The 24,807-nt window shown below is 42.4% G+C and overlaps 1 protein-coding gene across 2 annotated transcripts in view; it reads right to left on the bottom strand.

Moving 5' to 3' along the window:
- Nucleotides 1-1,574: 1,574 nt before the first annotated feature.
- Nucleotides 1,575-24,807, bottom strand: part of cntn2 (contactin 2) — a 38,939-nt gene continuing 15,706 nt past the window's right edge. For both annotated transcript variants that reach the window (XM_035632066.2, XM_047332839.1), the window contains exons 2-23: nt 24,287-24,429; nt 21,814-21,955; nt 21,438-21,613; nt 21,235-21,330; nt 20,672-20,884; nt 19,475-19,577; nt 19,062-19,243; nt 18,800-18,936; nt 17,906-18,035; nt 17,040-17,190; nt 15,974-16,101; nt 15,312-15,487; nt 14,241-14,361; nt 12,945-13,103; nt 12,410-12,559; nt 11,936-12,006; nt 10,931-11,165; nt 10,395-10,510; nt 9,037-9,223; nt 7,520-7,632; nt 7,002-7,170; nt 1,575-4,938 (exon numbers count right to left, since the gene is read on the bottom strand). In XM_035632066.2, coding sequence (XP_035487959.2) covers nt 4,829-4,938; nt 7,002-7,170; nt 7,520-7,632; nt 9,037-9,223; nt 10,395-10,510; nt 10,931-11,165; nt 11,936-12,006; nt 12,410-12,559; nt 12,945-13,103; nt 14,241-14,361; nt 15,312-15,487; nt 15,974-16,101; nt 17,040-17,190; nt 17,906-18,035; nt 18,800-18,936; nt 19,062-19,243; nt 19,475-19,577; nt 20,672-20,884; nt 21,235-21,330; nt 21,438-21,613; nt 21,814-21,955; nt 24,287-24,347 — 3,126 coding nt within the window. In that variant the 5' untranslated portion in view covers nt 24,348-24,429 and the 3' untranslated portion in view covers nt 1,575-4,828. The remainder of the gene's footprint in view (nt 4,939-7,001; nt 7,171-7,519; nt 7,633-9,036; nt 9,224-10,394; nt 10,511-10,930; nt 11,166-11,935; nt 12,007-12,409; nt 12,560-12,944; nt 13,104-14,240; nt 14,362-15,311; nt 15,488-15,973; nt 16,102-17,039; nt 17,191-17,905; nt 18,036-18,799; nt 18,937-19,061; nt 19,244-19,474; nt 19,578-20,671; nt 20,885-21,234; nt 21,331-21,437; nt 21,614-21,813; nt 21,956-24,286; nt 24,430-24,807) is intronic.

Below are 24,807 nucleotides of genomic sequence, written 5' to 3'. Positions count from 1 at the left end.
CATTGAGAACTCTGTGGTGACTCCAGCTCAAACTGCAAGGAACCTGGGTGTGCCACTAGAAGACCAGCTGTCTTTCTTTGCTAACACCGCAGTGACGACCCGCTCCTGCAGATTCATCATCCACAACATTAGTGGGATATGTCTGTTCCTCACCAAGAAGGCGACGTAGGTATTGGTGCAGGCTCTTGTTTTCTCAGGCCAACACTACTGCAACTCCCTCCTAGCTGGGCTGGCGACATGTGCCATCCGACCTCTGAAGCTCATCCAGAATGCAGCGGCCTAGTTGGTCGTCAACCTACCCAAGTTCTCCCACATTACACTGCATGAATCCGATTCAAGGCACTGGTATTCGCCTACCGTGCTGCGAGCGACTCAGGCCCTTCCTACATCCAGAACATGGTCAAAGAAAGAGGATGTTGTTGTTGATGTCGCAAGGTGGAAATAGAGAGTTTTTAGGCTTTTTTTCCCGAGTGGCAAGTTTCACATACACTGCTTCAGGTCATGTTCCACGAGGATCAAGACACTCTTGTGAACTTTGTGGACTTTTATCTTGTATTATTTCAGTAATTGCCCTTCCTTGTGTGTATTGGGTTTATGTAAATGTACTTTCTTGTGATCCCTTGTGTTGTGTGCATCTTGAGTTTAGCTGTGCCCTCTTGTGTGTATACAATCTTTGTGCCTCCCTTTGTTCTAGTTGGACCGCCTGTGTATCCCTGTGTATATCTGTGTATATATGTGTAGCCATGCCATGCCATATTTCACCTCAGTGTGAGTTGTACACATTCCAAATGTTGAAGTTTTGGATTTTGTTTATTTTTCCCAGTAAAAGACTGGGGGTCAGTTTTTTGTTGCTTTTTATTAAATCCCCTTTTTCCCCATACCTGCATTCTGGGTCCTGCTTAACCCCACAGTGACACTCCAGACGCCATGTTCGGTTACATTCTTTTCCTGGGGAGTCATTTGGGGGTTTTCGAGACTGCATCCTTTCCAGAGACTAACAAAAAATGATACAATACTGACTTGGACATCAAAAGTTAGATTTTGTCATATTACTGTTAATAAAGTCAATTTCTTTGCTTATTTTTCCATTGCTTTTCTTGTTTGTTTTTTTTAGATATGTCTTACAACCATCCACAATTGGTTTATTCAATTTATTTGTTTAAGTTGTGAGTCCTTTTTCTTTTGTGCATCCCATAGACAGAACATTGTGCATATAAACAACATATGGAATTATTATTAGTATGGAATTACTCTTAAATTTGCCATTAAATTTGCAATATTCTTGGTCCTCAGATAATAAATGCTAATAATTTGGTGATATCCTAACCTTTTATTTTCCTTTAGTGCTACTCAAGTGTTTAATTGTGCACACGAAATCTCAAAAATCTGATGACCTTATTGCACTGATGCTCTGCACATGATGGACCCTTTTCTATTTAGGTAGCATATGATGCTTTCTCTCACGCCACCACCCATAACGAAATGACAGTGTCACCCACTGTGATTATGTTCATCAATTAATAGTAATATTAAGTAATACATTGTTTTTGTAGTAAATGCACATATTTCCTAAATACAATTCCAGTGTGTTTATTTGAAATCATATCTACAAGTAGCATCCCTAACACAAATATGAAAATGACCAAAAACCCAACAATAGCTAATGGTTTTCAACCCATCACCCTTATGACAGACTTGCTGATACCATTTTGGTGGGTAAAGAAATCCGTCAGTCCACCAGTAAACCTTGACATCAGCGAGAACGTTCTGTGACTGAGCACTCAGACATGGTGAAATGAGATTATGGCTCTTCACTGAATACAAAAGGCATCGAGAAAAAACACTTTGTACAGAGTAACGCATAAAAGCACAAAACCTGGACAACATTGAACAGTTCTTTTTCCAACTCGTGGACTATAGTGCAAACATGAAGCAACTGCGTTATGCTCAACATATTTGGTCCGATTTTGTTTTGACCGCCGACAAAAGTATTTCATCACTAGAGCTACAAGCTACAACTTACACGGAATCCATATTTAGAGCATTATGGGACACTACAGCAAAGGTGTATGAGTATTGAAGACAGCAGGAATTGAAAAGCTTGTAGGCACAGAGAAGCACAACTGACCAGACCGGATTTGCCTACTCCCATATCTTTACTGATACTGTTTGGAACTATGTGACTGATCAAGAAAAAACCTATGGACATTCAAGAAATTTACTGTCTGCTGCTCAACAGTCTACAAAGTTTTTCAGTTTTTACATTTGTCATGATTTCTTTCCAGTGTAAACAGATGATGATACGTTATATTTCCTAATGTTTCCTAATACATTGTATTTGCACACAAATGACAGTTAACTCATTGTCTAAGAGTAACATTTGGTGTAAATTCTGAAGTACAAGATGAAAACGGTTAATTTTCTGACAAAATAAAGCACAACGTCATACAATCAAGTAGTCTTGCATTCAACCACTTACAGAGTGAATAAAAACATTACTGAGTAACACAAAAACATTCTAGTTGTCCAGACCATTCAAATTTTAAATAGGATACCATACAAAAATAAATAAGTATTAATAAAAATAATAATAATAAGTGGAAAAAGAAGAAATGAAACAAGAAACTATTATTTGGATCTCCTCTCGAGAGTTAAAGGACTATTTTGGTATCTTTCACTTTACTAAATGACTTATATAAATCAACAGCCCTTGATACTTTGGATTCTGGTCAAAGAATCAGGTAAAATGAATAAGAAAAGAGTTGGCTTGTTTTTTTGTGTTCTACAATTAAGTCACATGGCGACAACTGATCTATTTCTATATATATACATATCGATAGCTGAGAAAACTGCATGTGTTGAGGAAAAACTATGTGATGCAGTGGAAAGATAGAAATTAGACCTGGTGTTCGACATTATTATTATTATTTTTAAATTCTAATCCAGTGTTGCCAGGCTGGGAGGGATGAAATCTCATGGTGTAGCTTGTTAAGATTTGGGAACGACTAAGGTCAAATGATGTCTCAACCCTGATGAAAAACACAAGCGCATATGACAAATTAATTCTTCCACCATCATGAATGTCACAGTCCTACATTTTAATGCACCATATAATTAATCACTTCATTCACTGGTATTGTTTTTTGGCAGCGGGTGTGAACCTGCAACAGAGAACTGAATATTATACACACAGAACAGAAGTCAAACTAGACTGTCGGGCTGTTGTTTGTGTTTTGTTGTGCAGTTACAGAAAACCCATATCAGCTTTTCCCCCCGAGTCCTGGACTCTGAGTATTAAACTGTGACAGCAAACCGTTTACACAATCCTGAGACCAGATTCTTCCTGTAAACTGAAGTAAACCAGACATGTTACATAAGCGCTAATAGACGCTGACAGGTTTACAATGCAGATGAAATCTAACACTATTAACTGCTCTCTCAAGATAACATTGTTGACCAACTCTCGTTTCTTCCACTGACTTCCTGCTGCCCCGAACATCGAACCAACACATCAGCATAAAGCAGCCGCGATGAACCCAATAAACACTGAGGAGAAGCGTTTTCACACTGTTGCCCGAACTGTTAGAAACTATGCAGGCACGACAAATGTAGACACACAATGAATGACTCTTTCATCCATCAAATTTCACTTCTCCCAGAGTGAAACATCCATATAAAAAGTAAACATTCCCGTGGACCACTTCTGTAGATTGCTATAATTACAGCTGAGGCAAAAACACAAACAAGCATACAGACATTATCAAGAGCACATACAGTATTCAACAATAAAAAGTTCTTCATGACTTCAGCGAAAGTCTCTTAGTCTGTGTTCACACTCCAGACCAGCAGGGACCACGGGTGATGCTGGGGAGACGCTCAAACGGTGCAGTTTGATGTGATCAAGAGTGACAGTGTAGAACAGAAACTGTAGGTTTGAATGTTTGGTGAAAGGACCTTCACACAAGGACAAGAGGTGTTTTTACTGAAGACGTCTTCAAGTAGTAGTAGTCGAAAGTCATGATGACGCAGTAACCGGGAAATGTCACCCCCAGGGAGTCCAACGTGATGTGTACGTGCTGCTTTTGAGTGAACAGAAACAGGCGATTTCTGACCTCCTAGTTCACATTCTTTCCTCTGTCAAAAGTCCTACATGTGGGAAATGAGCTCAAACGCTGACTAAAGTGGAAATACAAGCTACGGTTGGTGGGAAAAAATTGAATTTTCTATACAGTTTACCACCATGTTGGTTATGAGTATCCTGGAATACATTAAAATCCTATAATACTACTCAACTAGACTGTTCTGGGGAGAAAGAGCTGTGCTCGGGGTGGATGAATGTATAAAGAAATCTGCAACGATATGTAGAAAAAGGTTGGGAAAGCCAGGGCTGTCTCACAGGGATCACCATCTACATGAAAAATCGATCTCGGTGTGCTCAGACAGACCTCCATCCCATGTCAGTGATGTAGCATGTAAGTGATGTAACTGTACACAGGCTATACACAGCATGGATTGGACGGATCATTTACACCTGAAGTCTGTGTCCCGCCAGCTACAGAGTACGGAGAGCGCAACCATGACGACCAATCACACAGGGCTGCCCTGCTCCCCCTGCCTGCATGAACCCATCCAGACATTTAAAAAAAAACAACAACACCAAAAAAACAGGCCGTCTTTGTTTTTATCCCAAAAAAATGAATTCCCCGTTCTTCTAATCCCCTGTAGTGCTACAACCTTCCTCACCAGAATAAAAACACAGGCTGGGACACAGGGTGATTTTAGTGTTAAGCCATTTCAAAGTAGAAAGTCCAAAGAATGTCTGAGAAGATCACAGGCCCGACAGAGATAGAAGAGTGAGGAAAACCAAGCCGGTGAGGAGGTGCAGGGGGCGAGCGGACAGTGTGCAGGAGGCCCCGTTCTGCACCATCATACCAGTTCCTGAGAGAGAGAGAGAGGAAGATAGAGATTTGGTAACATCTTTATTTTATAAGGCGTAGTGCTGCTGAATATGACATAAATATTCCCTGTGCTGATAGTCTGCATCTCATAGTGTTACGGTACACTGCTAAGGAATTAGCAATAATAAATAATAAAATTATTGTTTGTGTTTTCTATCTCTCCTAGTGTATCCCTGACCCCAGAGCTGCAGGACCCAAACCCGTCATTATTATTGTTATTATTATTATTGTTATTATTATTAATATCATCACTAATAATAACAACAACATAATTGTATTTTTTAATTATAAGTATCAGTCTGGTAGAGATTACAGCGGCGGTTGTACAACTGTCCTCTCTCTCTCTCTTCTCTCCTACTGTCTCTCCTCCCACCCTCTTTCTGCCCACTTCTCCTCTCTTCCTCATTTCTCTCCTCACCCCAACCGGTCGAGACAGAAGCTCCGCCCACAACTGAGTCCGGTTCTGTCAGAGATTTCTTCCTGTTAAAAGGGAGTTTTTTCTCTCCACCATCGCCAAGTGCTTTGCTCATTGTGGGATTTGTTGGGTTTTCCCTGTAATATTGTAATATTGACCTCACTATGTAAAGTGCCTTGAGACAATGTATGTTGTGATATGGCGCTATACAAATAAAATTGAATTGAATTGAATTGAAAAGTTGGTTCTCATAGTTCTGGTCTTGGATGTTTAGGTGCAGGTGTATGGCTTCTCTGAAAGTGCAAGGCTTGTGATGGAGGCAGTAATGGAGTACCTCATATTACTGTAAGTTGATGATGATTAAGGGGCTTGTAAAGGGATGTTCACAAAGTATTCCAAAGTTTGTAGTTTTTAATCGACCTGTGTAAACTTGTGAAATTAACCTACATGAGAAATTCAAGATTGCTATCCACGTATGTACATGTGCAGAAAAGATTTGTGTATGATCAAAAGCTGTGGATAAATGATGAGGTGAGGTTACACAAGTCAAACAGGGGAAAAACAGAAAGTCCACATATGTAAACCATTAAAAGTCAAGGTGAGGACATTTTTTAGGGGGTTAGGGTGTGTGTGGTTGTGTGTGTGTGTGTGTGTGTGTGTGTGTGTGTGTGATAATCAGAAACGTAGTAAAGTTGAGATAAGATGATAAACGGTAACTTTTATGTAACAATAATAAATAGGAAATCTTTCTACTGGTCTTAATGTCCATCCGGTCATAATATTTTGGCTCATCAACATTTTGCCTTCGTGTTTAAGTGTGTTTTACATAAGTCTCCCATAAGGTTAAATTGGTTTTTAACCTTTGTCCCACGTCACAACCCTGAATATCCAACCAGATAAGACAATATTAACTTCTGTCCTATTGTTGTTCAAGATGTTGACTGACATGTTTATGATCAACCTAATAGATATAACGTTGCCCATATCTCTAAGATAAAATCTGAAGAATAAAGACTTCATTCTCTGAGGGTTTACTTTTTGTTCAGGCACCACATACAACTGGACCCAATCCCAGCTGACATGAGCCCTGGACAGGGCATCAGTTGACCCAATTTGAAAGCAAAATTCTATGCATTTTTCATACTTGCATGATTATTGGGTAGTATCTTGATGGTTGAATGCACTTATTGTAAGCGGCACAAAAGTGTCAACTGAATGTAATGTCATCTTTTGGACTGTGGGAGGAAGCCAGAGACTTTTTTTAAAATCCCGGTATGACCATTATGGGTCCACAGTGTGAAATCCCCAAATCTCAGAATTTTCTGACCAGCATTAGAACACACACTCACACGCCTGACTCAGTCCGGCTGTGTTTTGTGTGTACTCTGACTAGTTCTATGTAAAACCACTGAGGCATCAGTATAGGTCAGCCTGTCCTGAGGGGAATGGAGTGATCCAGAGGTGTTTTATGATGGGACAGTGGCTGTTGCTCCATTTACTGAGCTGTCCACATGACCCCTAAAGGTCAATAAACTTCAGCTCTGAAAGTTGTTTTTCCCACTCTCTGTATATTTTGTCATTATAACATACAACGCAAAGCTCTGGCGCGTGCTTTTTCAGTGTCTCACCTGAGTCTCGGGACACGATGATCTCGTGTGCCGGCCCGTCGCCACCGTCTCCCCAGGACCGAATCTCTAACACAACGTAACCGTTGTCTTTGGGCAGTGGCAGGCTCACTGACGACTTCCCCTTGTCAAGAACTTTCAGTGAATTCTGGCCCTCGTGTTTGTACAGGACCTGACGCACAAAAACATACCAACATCACAATAATGTTATAAGCAAATGAGAAAATATTATACTGACGATATAAAATGATGCTGAATAGGGTTTTTAGTTGTCTGTATACTGCAACGCCATTGTTTATGTTGAAGAGTTCAAAGGACTCATTTTACAGAGCACTTATCATCGTCAGTATGATCTTTGATTTTTGTTCTGCAGCATTTTTATTGCTTCTCATATCTTTCATGCAGAGGAGATTACAAGTGTTTTGATGTGAACGATCAAAAGCAAAAAATCGGACTGCAACACGCAAATTATGATCAGGACATAATATGTATATGTAAGTGCATTCTTTCATGTCACTCACCTTGTAGCCCAGCACAGCTGACTCGTTGTGCATGGCCTTCACGTGGTCCCACCGCATTATGACCAATGAGCCATCTGTCCGCCATGACACGTTGCCCGGGGGACGGTTAGGAGCTGAACACAGACATGTTTCAAAAAGTTATTTTAAAATGAATAACAGTCAGAACAATAAGATGAACTAATGCAGAGAGAATTTCGCCCCAAACAGACAATGACATGACAAAAAAAAATAAACATGTCATATTTAAATGTATGATAATATTGTTTCATTTACGGATTATCTTTATTACAGATGATAAAACAAATTGCAGAGACTATAGAAACTTGCAGATGGTACTTGTTGGGCCAAGACTGGAACCTCTTCCTGTAACAAGATGGTGAACTCCCAACATCTACACTCAAAAGACTGACTGACTATTTCCACGTAACGTGTAACACTACGACTAAGTGTATTGACATGTGGGCCGGTATTTTGACGTCTCCGCGATGACATGGCTCCAGGCTGAGGACCGTCGCTCTGAAACACAGATCATTTCTAAACCTCCTGTTAAAATACATTCAGAGCCACGGGCAAAGGAAGTGCTACATAACTTCTCTCCTTCCTGAGCAATGGAGAAGACCCGCCGGCTGGTGCAGCTGACAGGAATAATCCATTTCTGCCGGGAGGAGGGGTGGAGAAGGGGACTCCATGTGTCATTTAACCGAGCCGTATTACTCATGGGATCACGAGGACCTGTCCCGCCTGAGGGGACAACAGCCATTTCTGTGTGCGTTGGAGTCTGTGGCTGTGCACTGTAGGTTAGACAATGATTCTGTCCAGGGTTGGGGTCCGCCAGGACTGGAGCTACTCTGGGTGACGGTACCACAGTGTGTTTCCATAGTGACCAAATTATCTCGCATAATCATCACTTATGCAAAGACGGTTCACTTGAGTTCATTTGACAGCATCACACCAGCCTCAAAGTCGAATTTGTTTGAGCCACTCAAAAACAGTTTGGGTGTGAAAGAAACCCAATAGTGCACAAAGCGGATTTTGCGCCTCACGTTACTCGCGCGGGTTCGGCAACAGGATCGTTTGTGTTTGCTCGCACGAGTAACGCGAGCAAACACAAACGATGTGTGAATATCGATATATCTCACGGCTGTGGACATCAGAGATGGTCGGGAGAATCTCAATGCTGACTGGCTTATACAACATCATGTCACTCGAGATCATATATCCACTTATCAACTATATCAACTCACCTGGCGCAGTCGTCTATTTGCGTAACCTTGCGAAAAATGTGCTTCACGTGTGGTATGAAAGCATCATAACAGTCTTATTAAACTGATGTGAATTGCAGATAGGTGTTATCTTACACTCACAGATGTTCTATAAAAACAGTAAACAATGAGAGAAACCAAACCAGGACTTCTTTTTGGGTCCTAACTTCTTGAATACTTGTACTTGTAGATTTCTCTGTAGCTGTATTTCATGATGAACCTTTCCACGTGTGTGTGCGAATGCTACGGACGTACGTGGCTTCCTGGTGGTGACGGTGGTGCGTGGCGACGGTGGCCCGGTACCAGCGCTGTTGTATGCCAGCACTGCGACGTGGTATCGAGTGCTCGGTCGAAGTCCGGAAACCCTCGCTGTCGTTTCCAATCCCGCTGTCCTCACCCGGTCGGCCGCCGCTTCCCGCTCATGCTGCCGCCAGTATCGGATCTGAGTGCCACATGTAACACAGAACACGTTTACTGTACTAACCTGAAATACTTACACGGACAGTTTATTTCACATTCATGAATGTCTTTGTACACCATTTGTAAATATATCAAAATAAGTGTCTGTCTTATGACATCACCATCCATCTTCACAAATGAGGCAAAAATGAAGTGATTATCACAGTTGTACCAGCATGTGATGGACCTTTCGTCCCCCACAGCACCAATGCATTGATACATTTGTTGGAGATGAAAAAAGTCAAAACTGATACAGTGAGCTTGAAACTGAGGCAGCTTGCAAGAGTGAGAACAGCTCATAAAATGGTTTTCGTGTGGACTGTGTACAAATAAATAAATACACCACGACCATGTAATTGAGTGTTTTTCTTATGCCTGACGTAACTTAAAGAAAAACTCATATGTGTCCAAAGCTAATGGAGGTAAATTTGGTGCATAACTAATTTGTAGTTGTAGAAAAGAGTCACACGTGTATTAGTAAATTTGTAGTCTCCTCCTAGTGCTTAAGGATTTGCAAATTTGTAAAATTTTTTCATGGACAAAATTTGCACATCTGAAAAAATCCGCATGTGAACTCATACAATGAGGGTTGCACACCTGTAGAATATTTTCTCACAAATATATATATTTTTTCTTGGATATTTTTCAGTACAAATACAAGTCAAGAGGTTCACCTGCTTGAATCTGCTGCTACGAGTCACCTATGCAGTCTTTTCGCTCACAAAGACACAAGTGACTTTTGCACCACATATCTCGCTAAGAGTGGAGCAGAACTGATTTGTGCACTTGTAGCATTAGCGGGCGGGCGCTGGGCGCAGCACAGAACCATTTTGACCAATCAAAGGAGCTTGTTTGAGAAGGGTCCGGTGGGCCGAACATCATTGGTTCATTTGGGCGCCTGGCACACGCACAGAGAAAAAAAAAAACTCCCCCTCAAGTCCATGCTCCCACGGTCCAATGGTCCCGACACAGCAGAGTTGCTGGGAGCTGATGCTCCTCTGCGGAGTCGGGACCATCGGACCATTTATAAAAGCGGCCCTAATAATAATCAGGTTCAAATGCTGATGATATGTTAAAGATGATCCCTTCGAGACCTGCACGCCTCCGGGATTCAGAGGCACGTAGGTGAGTTGTGTGTTCGTCCAGTGGTTCACCTCGTATCCTCTCAGGATGCCGTTGGCGCTGAGCTGCTGAACGGGCTCCCATGAAACCTGGACGTCGAAGGCGGTGAGTGCCGTGGCGTTGATGTTGGACGGCCCCACTGTCGGCTCTGTGGGGAAACAGTCGGAGGCCGAAAGGTCAGAAGATGCAACATACAGTGACAGGGACTGTCGAGGCTGTGGCGCCCTCTGGTGGTTACGTAATATACTGCGGTTAGAACAGCATAACAACAATAACAAACTATATCACTTCCAAAAATAAAACCATAATGGCTGTTCAATATATTGAATTACTGATTTGATATCTTCCTGAAAAGTAACAATTGTCGGATGACTGGTAAAACACTTTAATAAAAGCTACTTTTAGCTTATGTCAGATGATGATTTGTTGTATATGTTAAATCAGTCAGTTATATGAGCAGGTAGTTTTGTAAAGCAAATGTCTACAGAAGTGTAGCAGTAGACACAAAATGCAGTCGCAGTAAGAATCTGAATAAGAATGGGGAGTGGTACGGGGGTCGTGGGCTCACCTTCCTCTGCAGAGTGCACCACTGCGATCTGGCTGAACGGACCTTCTCCTCTGCGGTTATAGGCTTTGATCTTCACCTCGAAGGGGCTGTACGGTGTCAGGCTCTCGTTGTAGTAAACGTAGCGGGAGGACTCCACGTGAGGGACGCGCGCCACCGTCCACAGCGTCGCGTCCTTCCTCCTAAACGCCAGGATGTAGCCGAAGCTGTCGCCGTTCTGGTACTCCCTGGCCATGGGCTGGGGGGAGTCAGGAGAAAACAGAGAGGTGAATCTCTAGACACTGTGATCACATGAACATTTTAAGGGTAGAATCTCATTTTTACATTCTCCGCATCCCAACTGGGGGCGGGACGTTTAAAAGTCATTGTTATGTACTTGTGGGTGTACTGAAAAATGCAAAACGCTATAATGTTGAGTTATGGGAAATGTAGGATGGATGTTTTGATCTATATTAGGGTCTTAAAGTCAGGACACCTTTCATCTGTCTCTTACAATACCACCATCTAGGTGGAAGTGCCATTCTAATCACTGTAGTTTCACTTTAACTGGATAAGCTATAAACCATAGCTTTATAAAATTCAAGATGATAATCAGAGAAAAGCCTGGAAATCATGTGTTCAGTCTGGAATCAGCACAACACAGAAATGGAAAAAAGAAACAAACACAATCAGAACTACAATTAATGGTTAGAGAGGAAAGTAGATTAAACATTGGGGAGTTCTGAGAGTGAAGAGCTCAGGAGATAGAGAGGGTCGTCCACAAACCAGGGGGTCGATGGTTCGATCCTCGGCTCCCACAGGTGTCAAGCTGAAGCTCTGTGTGAATGTGTGTGTGTGAATGGGTGAGTGTAACTTGTACTGTAAAGCACTTTGGGTGGTTGATAAGACTAGAAAAGCTCTCTATAAAATATAAATACAGTCCATCTACCTAATTTATTTTGCTGTGATGCATGTACATGTGCAATGTAGAGCGCACACACACAGACACACTACTCATCCTCCACTCACCGTCCAGGTAACGATGAGTTCATTGCGGTCTCCTCCGCCTCCCGCGAGTCCACTGGGGGCCACTGTGGGAGCTGAGGGCCGGATAAACAAACACAAACTCATACACAAAGTACATAAATGTCATACCTGTGATCACTCACCTATTCACGATCATAATCAATATTCTGCATCTCAAGGTTGGGGTGACAATTCATACAAGATCCGTACCAAAAGATTGAACTATAAGAAGTAAAAATATTTCTCTAGGAAATGGACAGAACTTCTGGCATGCCGGATAGAAGGCTAATATTTTAATATTTTATGTAAAGGCGGTGTTTTCACAGTTTGTGGGCTGGTAGGCTCCACAGATACACAAATGTACGTGCACAAACACTGATTTTTGCATAATATGTCATGACCTCCTGCCAGAGACAGGTTTCCATCAGTTTCCAAAGAGCCTTTGGGGCCAACTGGAGGTGACCTGTGGCCACTCACCTGCTTGCTGTGTGCGAATGGTCTGCGAGGGCACGCTGGGCTCGCCGCTGCCCAGGATGTTGCTGGCAATGATCTGGAACTCATAATCCATCCAGGGTATCAGTCCCATCACACGAGCCGACTCTGCGTTCCCCTCAATGTTCACTGGGTCTGGTAAACAGAGTTGAGACATGTGAATCATCGATGTGAAATTCTAATCGAATGCAATACCAAAAGAAAGAAAAAAATACCCGTCTAAAAGAGACGTTGGTGTAGAGTACTTATTTCTTATTGAGTCATTGGTTAATCGTTGTTTAAGTCTTTCTCGCACACACGCACACGCACACACACACACACACACACACACACACACACACACACCAGAGGGTCAATTGTTCGATCCCGGGCTCCACCAGTCCACATGCCGACTTCTAATTACCTCACCCCAAAACCAAGTCTTAACCCTTAAACAGCTCTTTGAAAAAGTCAGGACCTACATAACGTCTGTATTCAAGATGGTCCTCTCAAAGATATAGGTACACACACACACACACACCTGTCCTCATTTTCTTCCACTGCGACGACAGTGAGGATCGGCCCATGATGATGTATTTGCCAATGGGACTGTGATTGTCGTAACCACGACTCCACCGGAGCTCCACCGACGTCTCGGCAACATTCTTCACTAGTAAACCTCCGGGAGGTCCCGGGGGTCCTGGAGGAGAGTTCATTCAATAAGTCACATTTCATGTTGATGGAGACATTGGAATGTTTTGGGCTACATTCATCTGACTTCAGCTGTATTTACATTTGTTTTTATATTGAAATGCTGATACTTTAACAACAGACTGCCCCAACATTGTCACATTACTGCATACAGTACATTGTCATTATATACTATAAATAACAGTCACTTTATTATAGCCACTAACTATTGAAGTGCTTTTCTTTTGCCTGACCACATTTCACCATCATAAACTTGTTCATTCTCATGTGCCATGTCATATATTGGTTTTCTGATTCTAAAACTCTAATCCACACATCATTTCTATAAAGTACTGTTTAACCAGAGGAACGCGTATGCGCGTATGTTGCCAGTCACATAAATTACAAATTTCCAACATTACACTGGAACGATAAAAGCAGATTTCCGAGTTCTGAGCTCCGAGTTCAGGGGTTTGTGTGTCTGTGTATGGAGCTGGGCAGAGTTCTGGAGTTCCTGCTTCCTGTCTTTCTAAAAATCAAGCCCCACTCATCAGCACGGATATAAGCCTGGTTCAGATCCTCCCCGACGTGGTATTCTCCTCCGTCTCATTCTTTGATGATTGAACGTTTTGCTATTTCTGCTTTGCTCTAAACCTCTCTCGCTCCGTTTTCAGTGCTTCCTGGTTTCACTGAACACCTCCGGCCCCCTGCCTCACTTCCTCCAGCTCCAGCTCCAGCTCCCCGACCACGTGGAAACTAACACCAGACTCTCCCGGCTGGACGCGGACCACCTCCACTCCCCGGACTCTCGTGCTCACTGGATCACAGGACCTTGCCAGCCGAGGCACGCCAGACCTAAGGCTCCCGTCAGCTACGACTCTTGACCACATGCACTCTCTGTGCAGTAAACAAACCATTTGCTTGCAACTTGTCTGAGTCTCCACGGTTTGTGTCTGAACTTTACGGTCCTGACATTTTTCTGGCTCACGTCATTGTGACGCATCTCCTCTCTTTTCACGTTTGCTTCTTTCTTATAATCTTTTGTCCTTGTTATTTACAGGGTTTTTCTGCACAACTGAAGTGGAAAGGTTTTTATTTTCCTCCCTGTTTTTTTGCAACGACAAAAGAGAACTTTTGGTCATCTTACCTCGTACCACTAGTTTAGCCGAGGCTGAGGCGCTGTCCACCACGGTCTGAGCCATGCACGTGTAAACCCCCGCTTGACTCAGCTGTGTGTTCACAATCAACAGATCACCGATGTTTTCCTTCTGAAAGAGAGCAGACGGAGGATCGAGTTAAACACCAAGTCAGGACTACCGCTGACGAGCAAAAGAGAGATGTCTGCTTTTCACTCGTCACTATCCCTTCCCATTTTGTCTTGCTGTTCAGGAACACGCTCAGTTATCTAAGAAAGTTTGTAACTTTGGTGTCAGTGTAATGGGAAATTCAAACCTGGCACCGGATTTCGAGCAAATAAGTACAGGTGAACCCATATTTTATGATTCCTCTGAGTCCCTCAAACAGATTGGTGAGACACACTGTCGCACTGGGTCACATGTTCCTTCATCACCATGACCACACACACTGTAGTTTATCACTTGAGCACCAACTGTAGATTAATCCGCCACTGAAAATAGTCCCCAACAAATGCTCTGTTTCCCATGCAGTTTTAGGAAATTACATAAGATGTTTTTCAAATTATATAATAGACTTGTTGGTTTGGGCAGTTTCATCTTTTACTGTGATTTCTTGATAAGATATAGAATATCATCAGCCCTTGGCAGCTTCCTTTATCCAGCACGAATGGTGATTCAATTGATTAGTTTCTTTCTTTTGAACAGAACAAAAGTTTACCAAATTTGAAAAGTAATTACGTAGATATGTCAGAGTAAACACAAATTTGGGCGGACAAAGAAAAGGGTCAATGGAAACCACCCTTTTTTGACCTAGAATCCCCCAAATCCCCACGTGTTGTTATCATGTTCTTGAAGTCACAAAGAAATGTTTCATCAAAGAAGCAGCAAGGTTTTCAATCTATTCTTCTTCAAAAAAAAAATCATTAACAACACCCCAAGGCTGATGAGGACTCCACTCGAGGTCGACCACGTTCTTGTTTCCTGTTTGATGTTTGGAAACCTGGATGGAGCCAATGAGCAGAAGCCTGAGCCAAAATGACCCATGTTGAAAATATCACCACATCCCCAATGACAGGACTCACCCCCTCCACCCGGTGGTACGGCCCGCCGGAGTCCTCCACATCCAGCAGGACCCCGTTGAGGGCCCAGGTGAAGGTCAGGTCCATGGTGGGGTCATGGGATGCGTGACACTGCAGCGTCACATTCTCCCCCTGGTTGATGTCGGCATTGGAAGGAGCCAGCGTGATCTTAGTGGCATCTGCAAGAACCGAACAGGTTGAAGGTGAAAGAAAACGACGGACTATCTCAGGATACAAAAATAATCAATGATCAATATGTTGTATTTTTTTGTTTAATCTATAGAATCAGAAAAATGTAAGGATTTAATGATTAGAAAGCTATTGTTTTTACATTTCTTTTTGTATATTAATGTCTATATTAAAAGACACAACATGTTTATTTATCCAGCCTAGAGATGGCAAGTTGTTTCCCACTGCTTCCAGTCTTTTCGTGAAGCTGACCACCTCTTGCTCCATATTCAAATCATAGAGATAAGACCTGTATTGATCTCACTCTTGGCAAATGTCAAATTATTCTCTTATAACAGTAAGACATATATGGGAAAATTTAGGGGGATTTGAACGGTTCCTTTACAGGCACTAGTTTACAATGATGTTTGGGTCTCGTAGCTGTCAAAACTTCCTCCGTGTGTGTGTGTGTGTGTGTGTGTGTGTGTGTGTTATACCTCTGACAGACACATGCCCGGTGCTGTTGGCTTTGCCCAAGTAGTTTTCAGCGAAACAGGTGTACTTCCCTTCATCTGCTCTGCTGATGTTGTGGATCCACAAGATTCCATCTGACGTCACTGTGACTCTGAGAGGAAGAAAAAAACACACACAGTCAGTGAAGAGCGCCCACAGCTGCTGCACACTCAGTGCATGCTCGGGGACGGATACGGTGACTCTCAGGTAAGGCAATCCAATACAACGTCACAAACTGGGGCTTTAAGTATAATCTGTGTCCTTAAACATGAATATTACGCATCAAAAAGACAGTATGTGAGGATTGTTTCGTATTGCTCTAGTGTTGCTGTTATCATGGCTGCCCTCGGAATGTCTTGCATGTTGTAACCTTGTGTAGTACAGAAGTGATACAGTGATGTTAGGTAGCACAATTTCAAGGTAAATATACCCCTTTGTGATTTTAACATTTGTACATTTATTAATTGTGAAACCTCAGAATTGGTAGGCATCGCACGAAATATGCTGACAGTGGCAGAATTAACAGGCAGCTGATGATGGGGCCGGTTACAGTCGTCCTCAGGACTCATAACAACAAAACTAGAAATTGTTCACCTAAATAGGATTTTTGAATGAACTGAACAACACGTTAATGAAGTATTTGCTTCAATAAACTTCATTAATGTTCTTGTGTAAAGTTGGACCTCAATACATAATTACAACACCATCAATACAATTTTACTATTACTATCAGTCCAATCAATGTCCGCATGCCATGCTGACGGCAATTCTGTCAGTGTGTGAATGATGTAGAAGAGAAAAGGCGCTGCATAAAGAAGCCCTGCATGAATATGTGTGTGAATGATGTTGGGGAAAGTGGTCTCACCTGACATAAAAAAAGTTGCGTATCTAATTTTCTTTGTTTTGTCATTTTGATACTGTATCTAACTCTCGGCATTATTGTTTTTATTTCATGCGTATATGTCGTGTTACTTATTCGTTATGAAAGGTTTTTCAAATGTGAAGTAAATAATTGCACTATGAATTAAAAAAACGCAGCTGGTGCAACACCTGCTGCTGTTGGTGAGCAGCTCCGTGCCACGGCTCCAGAACAGGCTGGGCTTCGGGGCAGCGCGGGGGCGACACTCGATCATCACCTGCCCTCCTCTGGCTGCTGGGATCAGCTTTCGCACTGGATTCGATCTGAAGTCTGGGGCCTGGACTGGGGGAACAGGAAGCGAGATGGAGGGATCAGAGTCTGAATCACAGCACAGAGTAGGCGATGATGGATGAATATGCCCAAATTATGCCCCTGCTTTTTTCATCTGTACATTGTTCCCTGGGAAATTGGTAAAAAAAAAAAAAAATTTAAAAAGGAAAAAAAAAGTTCCTCCCTCACATTATTAAATAAAGAGATAAAAAATTGTGGCTTCATCCCCTTTTTCCAGATTCCCCTGATTCAATGAGTTCTTTCTTGCCCCATGTCCAGTCCTTCCACAAAGTTTCGTTGAAATCCATTCAGTAGTTTTTGTACAATTCTGGTAACAAACAAACGAACCAACTAACAAACAGATGGAAAGGGACCAAAACTTTAAAAATAAAAACTGTCTTTATCGATTAAAACACATTTGAATTTAAAATGTATGTAGAGCTTGCTAAAACATAGTACATGTACCTTGTGTTTGGAGTACATGGAGAAATGAACACCTGTTACCTGAACGTGCTGCCAAAGAAGAAGAAAAACTTCCATACACTTCTAATATACAACTAATAAATAATTAATAGTTTTTATTGTGTATACCAGGATGCTTTTGTTGTAAATGGCACTGGATGGCACATACATAAAAACACATCTTGAATGCAAATAAAATAATTTCAAATGTACAGTATTAATCATTGTCCGATGAAAGATGGCGGTATTGAAGCGATCCTCCTACCCTGGACTCTGAGCTCGGCGGTGGAGTAGATGGTGCCGTGCTTGTTTTCAGCCACACACTGGTACATCCCAGAATCCTCCAGGGCCAGGTTACTGATTTTGAGACGAGCTCCATTCACCTCCACCCGGTCCTGGTGGGGGGGCACATTATGGTTGAGTCATAATTGTGTAGGCTGATAAAGAAAAGTTGACTCTCTCTCCGCGTCAAATTATTTCCACTACATTAACTTTTTTTGGACAAAACTAAGATGAGAGCATTTCCCATCAGTACATTTTGGTTTCCAACACTTTGCAGCAGTAAAACTCTACTAGAGCCTGACCGATACGGATTTTTGGGGGCCGATAAAGATATGAGGGAGTACAAGATTCCCGATACTGATACATCGGCCTATAAAAATAAATAAATAAATACATAAATAAATATACATATTTTTTTTTAAATCCGTCAATGATTCCTAAGATGTTGTTGTCAAACCTTTATGACAGAAATGTAATTGAGAGTTGATATTTTAGTTTAATCATGAACTTTATCATAAATAACTATAAATTGAAAAGATAAATTACAAATAAAACCAAATAAATGGAAATTGAATTAAGAAAAATGAACATTTATTTTACCTAAAATATAAAACATAAATGCGCATTTAAAGGCTCATATCTGTTGGCCGCTAATATCGGTCAGGCTCTAAACATATAGCAATATTTCTGCGAAAGGCTAATATCGTCCGATATTATCGGCCAAACGATATATCGGCCGGGCTCTAAACTCTACTATTCCTTATTCGTTAATGAAAAGTGTCAACATATCCCATCTGCTTTGCTAAGAAATGACGGAGAGCTCCTGTAGCTCTCCTACCTTTACAGTGTGACAGTGTGTAAGACCCGCGTGTGTTACCTGCGTGCTGAGTGGCAGTCCGTTGCGCAGCCAGCGTATGGAGGGTCGCGGTTTGCCAGCGGCGACACAGCTCCAGTGCAGCTCTGAGCTGATCTCCACCTCTGAGTCGCTCATCACCTGCAACCACTCAGGCTGAGCTGCAGGGGCCGAAGGAGGAGAAAAGAGACGCGCTTTAGGTGACGTAATGAAATGAAAACCTGTTCAAAAAAACAAGTTCTTAGCTTCAATATGAACGGAAGTTCACAGAACATCTTTTCCTCACCTTGCACGCTGATGCGTCCCTGGTATGTATCGCTTCCCTCTGAGTTGTAGGCTTCACACTCGTACACGCCCTCATCGTCGAAGGACAGCTCTGGCAGGACGAGGGTGGGACCCTCTGCGGAGGCACCTGCCTTGGACGGCATCAGTCCGTCCACCTTCCGCCAGCGCAGTTTTGGCACTGGACTGGGAAAAGCAGTGAGAGGATGGTTGAAAGTTGGAGGTAATGTTGGAGGAAAAGGGCGTGGCAGTTTAATAAAGACAGAGGCACAGAGACCAGAGGGGCAGAATCAAACGAGAGAAAAAGGTTTGTGAGACATAACAGAGCATAATCAAAGACAACTGGGATGAGGACAGACTAAAAGAAGAGCAGGGCAAAATAGCTTGCCTTCAAATATTTCGGAGTTGGAAGCTTACTTTCCGTAGGCGAAGCACTCTAGCGGGGTGGTGTGCCCTGCCAGGGCGTAGGTCTCTGCTGGGAAGCGCACTTTAATGTTGGGAGCTGACTTCCTGGGATTGGCTGAAAAAAGATAAGAATGTGAATATTATACCGTTCACATTGTATGGCAGAGGTGTCCGCCAGAGAGAGTGGACAGAAACCAGATAATCCTTTGTCCTCAAACTGTCAGTGGCCTTTGGCCTCCATGTCACATCTGTTGAGGCCTCTGTGCTTCTGGGAACATCCAAGCTCTTTTGCCCTCATCTGTGCCTTCATCATTTTCTATCTCAGAGGTCTATCGAGAGTTTATTCGAGCAGCTTGGTTTTGTCCCTGACATGGATACACAGGAGTGTGCCTTTTTAAACTGCCACAGGTGGAAGCCATGAGATGTCAAGACACATCTCAAGGATGAATAGAGCAAACAGGAAGTACCTGACCATAATGTGGAGTGACACGACTAGCGGCTAGTCTCAACCCCCCCCCCCAAACAAAGCCAGGTCAAGCGAGAGTGGAGGACGACATTTTCCTACATGCTCTGGAAGCAGTTGACCAATCACTACAAGGTGGGCCAGCTGACCAATCAGAGCAGACTGGGCTTCATTGGAAAGGGAGGGGCCTTAAAGAGACAGGAGCTAAAACCAAGTGTTTCAGACAGAGGCTGGGAAGAGGAGCTGCAGGAATGGACAGTATCATGAAACTGGGGGGTTTTCTGAGCTCGTTAAACTTGAAAAGTAATTGCCCAAATTAAAGTTATGAACCTGAATATGTGCATAATATGTCTCCTTTAAAGACATTTGCAAAAAGGTTTCCAACAACATGTTTTCACTTTATCATTATGGATTATTGAGCGTAGTCCGGTGGGCAAAAATTGTGATTTTATCAATTCAAAATGAAATTGATGGGATCTCAATAACTCCTGAAGCCACTCTACAAAAAAATTGTTTCCCTGAACTAATCTCAATATATTTTCATAAAATGTCTTCGATCTGTGTATGTTGTTTGTTTTTTTATACTCAGAAACATTACAACATTTGTTTTATTGTGGTAAAAAGGTTCAGTATAAGGTTATTTGTGATCTGTGCTACACACCGCCTGCATTCCTGCAGACCTCCAAGTGCAGCTGCATGCGGCTGTTGCGCTCATGTTGGTGTCAGTGGTGCGGTTGCCTCCGTACCGTCGGGCAGCACGGTGAGCTGGTTGGCTTTGCTGAAGGTGCTCTTGGTGCTGATGTCCATGTTGATGGTGGTGAAGCAGAAGTAGCTCCCCGTGTCGTTTGGCTCTGCTCTCGCCACATACAGGTTCCCCGTGACCTGCGACACGAACCAGCGGCCGTCGTCTTTCTTGATGAAGTTGGGAAATTCGTTGATGAGCCAGCGGTAGGACAGAGCTGCAGAGTAATGAGTGCAAATCCTGCTCGTCAGTAATGCAGTAATGCGGGAAGTTATGGCAACTGTATCCAATAAAAATCACTGTCAGCCGAGTCAGTTTAATGTAAATATTTAATTTCATGTGGATATTCTATTTCAAAGCACCTGTCTTCCAAACCTGGTTAATAATTCAGGTGCACAGGTGCCTGTGACCGCACCTGTACGCTGTCTGAGTTCTCAGTGATGTTAAAACCACTTTCGACGTGACACTTCTGTGGTATTTCAACATTTTTAGAACTATGAAAGGCGGTGTCTAAGATTGATCAGATTTCCCAGCCGCAGTATGGAACCCTGAAGCAGAGGGGGGTACCTGGGTAATGTGGAGGCGGCTGGCAGGCCACGAAACTTCCCATACCCTCATACGCTGTCTGAGGACTCCTGCTGTCTGGAGGGAAGTCATGGAGGTCTGGGGGAAGATACAAAGGTAGAAAAAAAATCATTATCACTTAAACACTGAAGTAGAAGCTATAATACACAGTTCGTTGTAACCAAAGGACATTTGTGCTCGCTCACAGCCAAATTTGAGGTTCGCCGCTCTGCTGATGATGGTTCCACAGCGGTTGATGGCCAGACACTGGTACGAGCCTGTGTCTCGGACAGACTCGGGACTGCTGATCACCAGGCTTCCGGCCACCAGGGTGTAGCGCAGGTCCAAACCAAGTGCCACGTCGCTGCCGTTCACGAGCCATCTACAGGACAGAATAACGAGACCATCACAAGCAGAGGACCAGAATCTGTTAGGCAAGAGAGATATATCTTTATATATCATGTAATTCGTTTTAATACCTCCTTTTTCAAGAATTTGTTTTTATTTTTCAACATTTAAGAGTTTGTGTGTGTGTGTGTGTGTGTGTGTGTGTGTGTGTGTGTGTGTGTGCGCGTCACTCACCTGTAGGAAGCAGCCGGACTGGCTCTGGCCTGACAGCTGAGCGTCACCTTGCCTTCACTCAGGCCCTCTGGGTAAATCAAACCGCTTGGTTGTTCCTCGAACACCGGCCCACTGTCATGCCCCGACACACACACATCACCACCTGGAAAAAGACATTTCACAACACACGACATTACACACCAAATCCTGTGCCAACAGTTTCCTAACGGTGAGGACCTACATTATGTCCTGGACAGTCCTATGGTGGACTCATTTACAGTACTTATCTTCACATGAGTCATAACTTTTATACATCTTGTCATCTCTTTGTTTCCACTGACTTTGTTCTTCCAGGTTTTCACTCCACGGTTCTGAATCTTTTAAAGCGTCTGGTAAAGCTTTAAATATTTCTCCTTGGTTTGTCCTGTTTTCTGCCACTTTGCTACGAATAAAAAAAAGAGCATTGGTTCTCTCCTTTTCTAATAAAAGTTTTTAAATGACCTTGGAAGAAGTGAGGGTTTAATATTCAGCACATCTTACCAACCTTTATGTTCCCAGGGATTTGGATGAGAAGACAAAACCATGTTTAAAAAATTCTATAAATTGTGAAAAGCTTCAGTGTCACCCAGAGTGGGAAAAGTCTGCATTATGAGCTGCAACAGTTAATCGATAAATCGAATACTAAATAATCTCCAACTATGTTGATAGTAGTTCAAGTAGTTTTTATGAAAAAAAGTCAAAATTTTCTGATTTCAGCTTCTTAAATGTGAATATGTTCTGGTTTCTTTGCTCCTCTTTGACAGTAAACTGAATATCTTTTGTGTGTGGACAAAACATAACATCATCTTGAGGTTTTCGGAAACACAATAGAGATTTTTCGGAATTTTACGACACTTTTCGGACCAAATGACCAATCAGATTAATCAAGAAAATAATCAACAGATGAATCGATTATGAAAATAATAGTTAGTTGCAGCCCCTACATGTGATAAGTGACGCAAAATGCAGGTCTTATGGAAGACAGACGCTGCAGTCTCTCTTTGAAGCCAGATTCGAGGAGAATTTCTGTCTGTAGGGGTAAAACTGACCACACGAGCCTGATCACAACACTGTCAGCCCAGCATGGACACTGCTGTAGGGAGCAAATAACAAGAAATGTATGATGCAAGCTCTGTTTGTTTGCTCTCAAGATTCATTTATAACCTGACACACATTCAGTGTGGGTGACAGGACAAAGGATGCATTTCAGTGGCATAAACAGGATGTGTCAGATATACTGAGTGACAAGGCATTTCAACCTATAGGTTGTATCTCTTTTAAGAGGTGGGAAACCCGGACGGCTCTATCCATCTCTCCTGCAAAGGCTCCTGTCCTGACGCACTGCCTGTGAGCCTGGATGTTGTAATGATGCGTCTCTACACCCAGATTCCTAACCCTTTGTCATCACACTCTGAAACTCCTCCCACAGTTCCCTTCAGCACGGGAGATAGAAAACACTCTCCTCATTTTCCTACATCATTTTCCCACACATGTACCTTTGATCTAGCTATCAAACTGAGCACATTATATAAATATATATTTTTTACATCCGTAGCAGAAACTTCAAAACAAAACATATACAAAAGAAAAACGTGAACTGGTGTGTGTGTTTCTGTCAACTGATTCAATGCAGTGATCCTCCCATAAGTATATAAATGAGAGGATCAGGAAAGGGAAATAATTATTGGAAGAATGGTTGTGTTTGAAATTATATTGACAACAACATTATGTTGCCTAGTATGAGGCAGCTACTAGGCTAAAGCAGATCATTACCGTACACATGTGTCTCTCTGTTTGAAAAAATATAGAATAAAGAAATTGCTCATTTTACTTACTTACTTATTAAGAATATACAAAAAACTGGCAGTATAAACTTAGTTCTAATATTAAGTATCAATACCAGCACTGATTCAATCTATCTTTCATATATTTCTATCAATCCTCTAACTTAATCTTAAAGGGATAGTTCAGTGATTTTGAAGTGGGGTTGTATGAGTTACTTATGCATAGTAAATATGTTACCTTATGGAGATGGTGATCAGCGATGTCATTTGACGGAGAAAATCCGTTCGATTGTACGCTAAAGGACGTATTTTATTCACTGCTTCAGTTTTCCGCCAGACAGCCGTTTAAGTTTGCACTTTTTTTTCAAGCGTACTTGGTATTACCTGGTATTACTGCGTCAACTCTCGCCGGCAGAGTATCAATCTGCAAATCAGCTGTTCGCCCTTCAGCGTACAATCGAACGGATTATTTTTTTTAGGTAAGCATTTAAAAATGTTGCGAAAAAGACGTTTTCTGGTAAATTCCCTCTGCAACAATGGGACTGAGACTTACGCTTCTTCCACTTATTAACATATTAACTGTGCATAAGTAACTCATACAACCCCACTTCAAAATCACTGAACTATCCCTTTAATACCCTCATGGACCTTTGTGTTCATGTGGAACTTACCAGCAGCTTCCTTTAGTGCCACCAAGCTGAAAACCAGCAGACACAGTAAGTTCTTCATCATCTGGGCCTGGCTTGACTGCAATAGAATCGGATCGGGAGCGGTTGGGATCAGCTGGGTTGCAGAGGAGGCAGCCAACCTGGTCCTGTGCAGAAAACAACGAGATAACTGTCAAGAAAAATTCTCATTGCTCTATAGAGGAGATTAATTCACTCCTCACTCCTCACCCATCTTAAAACAGTGGTTACATAACTGTTCCTGGTGTCTTCTCTCCTCTCTTGTGGCAGATGTTTAGCCCGAGACTGAGTCTGGTTCTGTTAGAAATGTCTTCCTGTGCTGCCCATTGTGGGAACTGTTGTGTTTCTCTGTAATATTGTGAGGTCTGGACCATGTGTAAAGAGCCTTGAGATAATGTATGTTGTGATTCGGCATTAGACAAATAAAATACAATTGTTCAATAAACATAATTACGGTTGACTCACAATTAACATTTTACCAACATAACACACTGGTACCTGTGCTG

The sequence above is a fragment of the Scophthalmus maximus genome, chromosome 6, assembly GCF_022379125.1.
Source record: "Scophthalmus maximus strain ysfricsl-2021 chromosome 6, ASM2237912v1, whole genome shotgun sequence".
NCBI classification, from domain to species: domain Eukaryota; kingdom Metazoa; phylum Chordata; class Actinopteri; order Pleuronectiformes; family Scophthalmidae; genus Scophthalmus; species Scophthalmus maximus.
Note: the sequence above shows the minus strand (reverse complement) of the source record. Positions and strands in the feature narration are given on the sequence as shown.